General features: G+C 50.5%; 1 protein-coding gene across 17 annotated transcripts in view; it reads left to right on the top strand.

The window, feature by feature from the left end:
- Positions 1–4432: 4432 nt before the first annotated feature.
- QKI (QKI, KH domain containing RNA binding) overlaps positions 4433–8850 on the top strand; it is a 161754-nt gene continuing 157336 nt past the window's right edge. For 8 of the 17 annotated variants that reach the window (XR_012003029.1, XR_003237588.2, XM_026015956.2 and 5 more), the window contains exon 1: positions 4453–4825. Coding sequence is in view for 8 of the 17 variants with exons in the window: in XM_026015956.2 (XP_025871741.1) it covers positions 4684–4825 (142 nt within the window). In the remaining 9 variants the exon portion in view is untranslated. Of the gene's footprint in view, positions 4826–5530; positions 6283–8850 lie in introns of those variants that run through there. The other 9 variants (XM_072766557.1, XM_072766555.1, XM_072766535.1 and 6 more) reach the window with 7 other exon arrangements.

The raw sequence follows: 8850 nt of genomic DNA, 5'->3' as shown, positions 1-8850 counted from the left end.
CATTTTCAACCTTTTAAATAGTAGCTGATAAGACATCTCACAATTGAAAAGGGCACTTGAGAAATCTAAGATAATAAACATAATTAAGACAATAAACAAACAAAAGATTATAGAAAAGCCCCACTCCCTTGTAGAAAGATTTAAGGATTAAAGATTTAAAAAACACAAACACAAACAGAAACATATTTGGGACACAGGGCCATCAAAGACTGGGATTCTTAAGTCCAAAGAACATTTTAGTTCCTGCAAGAACTCCAAGGTGATGGAAGAAAAAAAATGTTGGAATATTAAAGTTTTCTATTTTAAATGTCAAGAATAGCAATAAGCAAATAAAGCCAATCATATTTTAGAGAACAGAAGGTGTATTTCCACTCACGGTTAATTACTGATATTAGATGTGGAAACACTTTTAGTGTCCATATATTAGGTGACATAATTTTTCACAGTGAAAAAGCTATTTATTATAAAGATCTTCAAGATGAAGCTCGCCCATGGGTACCTCGTAACTTGTGACTATTGTAAGGATATTTTTGTAATCATGTGTTTAAAGAGTCTTACCATAGCAGCTTATAAATTTTTAAACTTCCTAAAGGCAAGTGACGTATCCCAACAATTTTTGTATTCCTCATGTACTTGTTATATATTAGGTAATTAATGGGGGTGATATGTACCTAAAATGCCTGAGGCAGGAGTGTGAGAGAGACAGGAAGGGATGTAGTGGATGGATAGCACAGTTGTCTCCAGAGGCATTACCCTGCATGGACCTGGTTCTGCCTGTATGGGATCAACTATTTACTACTCTGAAGCATCAGCCACCTCTCCTCTGAAGTCTGGCTATTCACACCTATCTAAAATGTTTGCTGTAAAGGATTAAAAGAATATGAGTAAGGGGTTTGCACAGTTCGTAATGTTTTTTTGAATATATTTTTAATGAGTAGCTACATGAAACATGCTATTTCAGGTGTTGGGAATTCCAAATAGAACAAAGTAGAGTCTTTGTTCCTGTGGAGTTTACAACGTAGAGGTAGAGGGAGAGGTGAGAGGCAAATCTACCCATAGATAGAACATGAGAGGTAGAAATAAATGCTATGAAAAGAATTAAAAGCAGAGAGAAGGGAGTAAGCAGATAGAATACAGAGGATGTGTGTGTGTATGTCCATGCATGTGTTATACAGGGTGGTAAGGGGAATCTTCTCTGATAAGACCTGAGAAAGCGTGGGAGGCAGGCTCATAGATGTGTGGGGAATGCTCTGCAAGGAAGGGAGATACCAAATGCAAAATCCTGGAGTAGAAAGCATGCTGGGCCTGTTTTAGGATGGGAAGGGATTCCAGGGGGAGAGCCCAGTGTGCTAGGGGAAGATTAGAAACAAGGTCAGCCAGGCAGCAGGGTCCAGAGCATATGGGGGTCTTGAAGGCCTTGGTAAGGTCTTTGGGTTTTTCATGAGAGGGGACACATGGAAGAGCTGTGAGCAGAGAAGTGATCTACGTATACTTGAAAAGGCAATATATAGTAGCTACTATCAAACGCTGTTACCACACGAGATTTAATACATGGGACATGAATATTGATTATTATTCTTTAACTCTGACCTGGTTTACCTAGATTATAAGAACCAGGGGAGCCATATGAAACTGCAATTTCTATCCATCAAAAATGATGGAACATCGATCGTCAAAAGTTTCATCCTGACTTATTGCACAGGGTTAGTAAAAGGGTGAAGAACATAAGCTTCAGAAAAAAAAAAAAAAAAAAAAACCCAATGTAAGTGGAACTGAATCCCAGATCCAGGATGCATGAGCTATAGGCTTGGGAAAGTTACTTAACCTCCTTCTGCCTGGGTTTTCCCTTACATAAAATAGGGATAATAGCATACCTAAATTACTGGGTTGCCTTGAAGAGTAGAGATATACATGTTAAGGATTTAACACAGGGCCTGGGAGCTTAATAAATAAGTATACTGATTAAGAAGGGGGATGAAATCTTTTACACTAGCAAATTACATTGAATAGCTTAGTTACCCTTTAAAATACCTATTATTTTGCTACTAACCCAAGTTGTTGCATACATCAATTTTTTAAAAAGGCAACGTTCTTAAAATTTTTTTTTGAAGAGACAACTTTTTTTTAAAACCAAAATACCGTTTGCTCCATTTACAAAATTCATCCTTTAAACTGATAACTGAGTAGGTGAATAGTCTCATGTTTCTGTTAATAACAACGTAAGTAGGAGAACTTAAAATATTTTAGTGTTAAATGTTTTTAACTTTGCAAGGGCATTTCTATCTCCTCCACCAAAGTAGCTTAATTCTAGAAACAATGTTCCCTAAGTGAACGGGACAGAAGCTACTTGGTACTCTCAGGAGAGTATCTGTTTGAAATTCAGCTAGTTTCAATACAACTCAAACTTAAGTGTTCCTCAGAATTTCTACGAGGCAAAATTTTAACAACCCAAAACACCCCCACGTAAGTTCTTCCCAGTAAAAACACAGAGGACGTGATGAGCCCGTTTCAGCCACTTGTAGCTCTCACCGCGGTCAGCTGGCCGGAGGCTTCGCTGCGTTAACCGAGCGTGTCACACTAGGCTTGCGGGAAACGCAGAGGCAGGTTTTGAGACCGACATTCCTACCCACCAGTTCCGCGGCCTTTCCCAAGCAGACCCAGGCGTCGGACCCGTCACGCCGCACGGAAAGCCCTCCTCCCACCGTATCCTTAGCTCTGCACGTGGGCAGAGGTGCATGTGACTCCCACCTTCCCAACTGGGCGCGGGGTTTCACGCGGCTACTGCGGCTGCACTTCCCAGCCCCAGGCCGGGGCCATCCGGGACGGAGCGCAGCCTCGGCCGCACCGCTCACGCCCCCTCCGCGTCGCGGGCGGCGCGAAGCTCGGCCCTGCCTGCCGCGGGCTCCCGGAGGAACGGAGGCTGCGCCGCGGCAGCCTCGCTCCCCAGCGCGTCCCGCCCCCGGGACAGGTAACCGCGCAGGTGGCGGCGCCGTCGGGGCGACGAGGGGCGCCCACGCGGGACCCAGCGCTCGCCAGGCTGTCCCGCAGCGTGGCGCCCGGAGCCGGAGGAGACCGCGGGGACGCGGGGAGGGGGCGGGGGTCGTCGTGCGGCGCCACCAACGACATCGCCGCGGCAAGGAGGGCCCACCCGGGACGCGCGAGCTGCGGAGAAGCAGCCGACGCGAGGGAGCGAAGACGCCGCAGCTTCCCGCCCCCGCCCCGCCGCCTGGGGTCCGACCGCCCGGCCGCCCCACCCCCACGGCGCGCCCCCGCGCCAGCCCCCACCAGGCCCCGGCCCCGGCCCCGGCCCGCCCCACGCAGGCGCGCGCAGGCCCCGCCCCTCCCCCTCCGCTCGCGGGGCCCCGGCAGGGGCGGGGCGACCCCCGGAGGGGGCGTGGCCACCGGGCTCGACGCGCGCACGCGCTCTCGGGCCTTACGGCTACGTGTCGGGGCACGTGACGCCCACCCCGAAAGTCCCCCGTGAAGCAACAGGACGTTAAAAAAAATTCTTTTCTTTGGGGGGGGGGGGAGGGTGTGAGAACGGACGACAGTTTTTCTTTTTTTTTCTTTAAACAACAACAAAAAACTATAGTACCGGAGGAGAGAATGAGGCGTGCGGCGGCGAGCGTCCCGCCGGCGAGCCCTCTCACCCACCGCCACCGCCACCGCCACCGCCACAGCCCGGCCGCGCCCGCCAGACGAGCCGGCCCGGCGGCGGGGAGCGCGGAGCGGCGCGGCCCTCACCCCGCCCCCAGTCGAAAGCACCGCCACCCGCCGCCCCCGCCGCGCCCGCCGCCCCCGCCGCGCCCGCCGCCCCTCCCTCCCTCCGCCCGCCGCGCCGGCGACCCCAGCCCCGGGCCCCTCTCAGGCCGACCACCCGCCGGAGGGAGGCGGCGCGGCGGCGGCGGCGGCGGCGGCGGCGGCGGCGGCGGCGGTGGCGGCGCCCGGGCCGGGGTCGGCGGCGGGAGGAGGAGCGCGCCGGCCGGGCCCCGCTAACGGCCGCCCTGCGCGGCCCCGCCCGCCGCCCGCCCCCGGCCCTCCCCGCGCCGCCGCCCCTCCCCCCGCGCCGCCGCCGCCGCCGCTGGCAGCGCCGCCTGAACTGAGGCGAACTCCGCCGCCAAGTGAGTGAGGAGGAGGAGGAGGAGGCGAGGAGGAGGAGGAAGAGGAGGAGCGGAGTCAGAGCGCGGCGGCAGCGGCAGAGGCGGCCGCGGCGGGGACCAGCCCAGAGAGACCCCGAGCCCGCGGCAGAAGCGGCGGCGGCGGCTGAGCGGGCGCGACCAGCCGAGCGAGCGGCGGCGGCGGCGGCGGCGGCGGCGGCGGCGGCCCGGCTCCTCCTCGTCCGGCGCCGAGCGGCCCGCGCCCGCACTCGGCCCGCGGAGACCCGCCTCCCGCCCGCCGGCCTCGTGAGGGACGCGCCGAGCCGGCGGCCGAGGAGCGGCGGCGGCGGCGGCGGCGGGCCGGGAGCGCGTCGGGCCGCGGGCGGAAAGTGCCTGCGGGGGCGGGGAGAGCGCGGCGAGCGCGCGGTCCGGCCGCCCCGGCGCCCGGCGCGGGAGCGGAGCGGAGCGGGACGCCGAGTCCCGAGCGGCCGGCGGCCGGGGCTCCCCGCCCCTCCCTCCCTCCTCGGCGGCGGCGGCGGCGGCGGCGGCGGCGGCGGCGGGCGGAGTGAGCTGCGGAGCCTGGAATATGGTCGGGGAAATGGAAACGAAGGAGAAGCCGAAGCCCACCCCAGATTACCTGATGCAGCTGATGAACGACAAGAAGCTCATGAGCAGCCTGCCCAACTTCTGCGGGATCTTCAACCACCTCGAGCGGCTGCTGGACGAAGGTGAGTCGCCCTGGCAGCCCCTCGCGGCCCCGCGCCCCGGCGGCGGCCCATCTTCCCGGGACCCGACGCCCGCCGGCGTGTTGGGAGGGCGGGAAGGTCGCGGCTGGCGGGGGGGACCCGCCGTGCGCCCGGGGACCCAGAGGCCCGGGCGGGGCGCATGGAGGCGGCGCCGAGGCCGGGCTCGCGGGGCGCGGCGGCCGCGGCGGGCGGCGGCGGGCGGCGGCGGGCGGCGGGCGGGCCGGGGCCGCGGGCTCGGGCGGGACCCGCCGGCGGGACGCTCCCCCTCCCCCTCCCCCTCCGCCCAGGCCCGCGACCCCGGGCCTCGCGCCGCCGGCCTCGGCGCCCCGGGGAGGCTGCGGGGCGAGCCCCCTCGCGCCCCTGGCTTCCCGCCGCGCCTGCGAGCACCGCGACGGCCCGGAGCGTGGCGGGCCTGGCCGGGAGGAGCCCCGGAGGAGCCCCGGAGGAGCCCCGGAGGAGCCGGCCGCGCCCGGCCCGCGGGCGCCTGAAGGACACCGGCCCCGGGGCGCTCCCCGGGGGGCTCTCCCGGAGGCCGCGCGCGTTCCCACAGTGGAGGGTCCTGTGGGGGCCGCGGCTGCTGGGGAGCTGCTGCGGCGTGCGAGTACTCGAGGGGGGCAGCGTGGGGCCGGGCCACTGGAGGGAATGTGCCCGAGGAGCCCGAAAGTAGTGGGGACCGAGCCGCAGGCCGGGGCAAGATGACAGCCCAAAGCACTTTTCGTCCTTTTGTTTGGGGAAGCGAGAACTGTTGGGGAGTTTAACTTCACTTTGGGCGGGGGGGGGGGGGGGGGGTGAGTACGAAATACCGCGAGGACGAGTCTAAACGTTGTCCCGACTCGGAGAGAACTTCGGCGGAGAGCGAGCCCAGGACGCCGCCGCCTCGCTCTGTAGGATCGACGTTCGGAAGGACGGAGAGAAGAGGGGCAAAGTTTGCAGAAAAGCTTTGTTGGCGGAGAGCGGAGGGTTGCGAAGAACGGCAAGATTAATGTTGGCCGACTCTGGGATTTCTTTAACAAGTTCTTACTTAGAGCAGTGCCCTGGACTGCTGAATTCTAGCAGCTCTGCTTTTCTGTGGAAGCCTGGAGAAGACAAAATGACCAACAAGAAAGTCTGATTTGAAAATCGAGTACTCAGGAGGTGGTTTTGTTTTGTTTTGTTTTCTGTCTCAGAAGCATCCCTGGAAGACTGATAAACTGTTTTATAGAATTGAACCGTGGATTTTAGATTTTTCATAGGAATTTCGAGATCTTTATAGAACTAGAGAAAAGGAATCTGAAGCTTAGAGAGTTGGAATGTCGCTAAAGAACAAAAGACCGGAAATGTCTTCGTGATTAAAGATGGTTAAAGAGGAATCCCGGGATCATTTGTTGTCAAGAAAGTCCTAGAAACAACTTTCAAAGTTCGAGAGTGTTAGGTCTTACAGCGTCCTCGCTATTGCTTACGTATGTTAGACCTAACAGCGGTAATCCTCATCGGAATGGGCTTTTTTCCCTTGTTGAAATAGCAAATCTGTTAATTTTATATTGCTCCAGAAAAAAAACTTGAGCTGTCCCTTTAAGGGGTTCTGCTTTTTCTATTTGTGTTGGCATTTGAAAGATTGTGGAGGCAGAAAACTTTCTGGAATGTCAAAAAAAAAAAAAAATTGCTGGAACTATTAAATTGAGTATTTCCAAATGTGAGCGCTAAGGGGCGCCAGTTATTGTTTTTTTTAAACATGAGAAATGTTTGGAGCAAAATGTGTAATATACTCAATAATTTGGTCTATATTATATTTAAAAACTGAATCACAGTAAATCATTTTGCGTGTCATTTCGTGTTCATAATACATTTACCGTATTTATAATATATAGTAATAAACTCAGAACACATGTAAAATTATGGGAACAATTTTATTGCATTTCAAAAATGATGTCTTTTCTGCCTTGGTATGTTTTGGAAATTTTTAAAATTTTAATAGTATTTGTTAAATGTTCTTTAGTACAGTTTAGAAGGAATCTTTCATTGAAATTAAAATGAAATGTGTCCTCACAATATTTAGAATTAATTAAAGTTGCATTAGTCTTTTAATTAAAATGCTGAGTTCAATCAAATGACATAGGAATTTATGAAAAAAAATTGAAGGTATTTTCACTTTATGTGTATCTTATTTAAAAACATAATTTGAATTTCTCTGATTAGTTCTGAAAGACTTCTCACCTGTGCATTTTTGTTGCTCTAAAATCTTTAAGTGATAATTTGGAGTAGTTCTCTGTTGAAAAGTTTCTAACGTTGGCTTCAATAATTCGTAATCTTCCAAATCTAGAATTCCACTTAGGTCATTATCTCTAACAAAGGTTTGTTCATTTCTCTGTGGTTGGAAATAGTAACCATTTACCTTTTAAAACTTGGGAGACCACTAGCTGAGGATGATACATTCTAAGTAATTTTTTTTTTTTTCTTTTAATGTGGTTTACTCCCATCTCTTATCTTGGTCTATCTAGAATTTTAGCCTTTCCTCCCCAGGGTAAGTAAAGATTGCTTGTGTCGTTAGCTGGGATGTTTAAAATGGACAGCATAATGACTAGGAAGTTTGATTGTTTTTTTTATCAGACCAGTACAAACATGCAGGAAGAGGGGCTATTCCTTAGTGTGGAATAAGCTGCTTCCTCTAATTGTTAGCCTTATTATAAACTTAATTTGACTTCAGAAAAATACTGATTTTTGAAATGTATCACGTTTTTTTTTTGGCCAGATGATTTAATTCTGAAAATTTGGCAACTTGCTTTACCCCTTTGTGACCTGTCATTGTCCAAAACAAATTAATCAGGACTTCTGTTTGTGGTTAGGAATTACGTTTTTCTTTTCCATACGATTGGCGGAAAAATATTTTTCAATTTAGATAAAGTTACATGTTTTACGTTGATAATCAAGATACTGGACTTAAAATAGGTGTATTTTCTGATAATGAGAAATTTTGAATGATTATTTAGGAATTCTATTTCACTTTTATTTTTATAGTAAGCTTTAAAGAATTTGCTTGTCTGAGAATTTTTGTTTGGCTATTTACAAACTTGGGAGTTATGTGTGCTAGATTTTTTTTAGTTGATTAAAACTTAAATGTTTTAGATTGAACATTTTATTTCCATGCCAAGTTAACCTTTAGCCTATATTTTCACTATGGACACTGCTTTTGGTTTTTGGATTTATTTTTTGGGAGGGGGGAGGTAGGGATTGTCAGACTTTCCTCTTAAGTATCTTCACAGTTATTCTTTTAGGTTATGAATGAGGTCTAGATTGGCCCACTCAAATAAAGGACATAATTTCAGTTGATTCCAATGCTTAAGAATCTTTTGTTGAAGATAAAGATGATTACACATGAGACTGAGGTCTTAAAGCCTTAAACTGCTTTCTGGAGAGAAGTTTCCAAACCGAATCCTGGGACCATCCATGGGAAAGAGTAGTCACTAAAAGAAGTTTTTTATTTAAAAAAAAACAAAACAAAAAACTTTCTTTGTCATGAAAATGAATGCAAATTCTGTTTTTATAGAGTATTGCAATTAGAATTGAGAAGGCTACAAATGAAATCAGACTAAAAAAAAAAAAAACCCCATGGGAGAAGGGGATGAACTAGGGATTTTAAAATCAGATGTTGAGTTTTCATTTTTTAGGCAGAGGAAGGTAAAAAGCTGCTGATGGGAAAATTAAAAATGCATGGTACGGTTTATAAGTAAAGCTAGCCTAAATCTTTTGTGCATGTTTGAAAAATTAGTGTGTGGCTCAGAAGAAGTGAGCAAACATGTTCAATTACCTTCTGTTTTGCTGATTTGAAAAATGCCTGTTCATTTTCTCATGGTCTTAATTTTAAGAGGGTTGGTAATAGATTTTTCTGACCTCAATTTTCTTACCTTCTCCCTTAAAATGTGGGTAGAAAATATTTCAAATTAAAATTTGCTTTACTAGTTAACGTTTTTCCATATTAATGTTTATTTTCATTATGCATTCAGTATTGAAAGTATCTTATCGTAGCCTCG

The sequence above is a fragment of the Vulpes vulpes genome, chromosome 1, assembly GCF_048418805.1.
Source record: "Vulpes vulpes isolate BD-2025 chromosome 1, VulVul3, whole genome shotgun sequence".
Lineage (NCBI taxonomy): Eukaryota > Metazoa > Chordata > Mammalia > Carnivora > Canidae > Vulpes > Vulpes vulpes.
The sequence above is the reverse complement of the archived record's forward strand: the minus strand, read 5'-3'. Positions and strand labels throughout refer to the sequence as shown.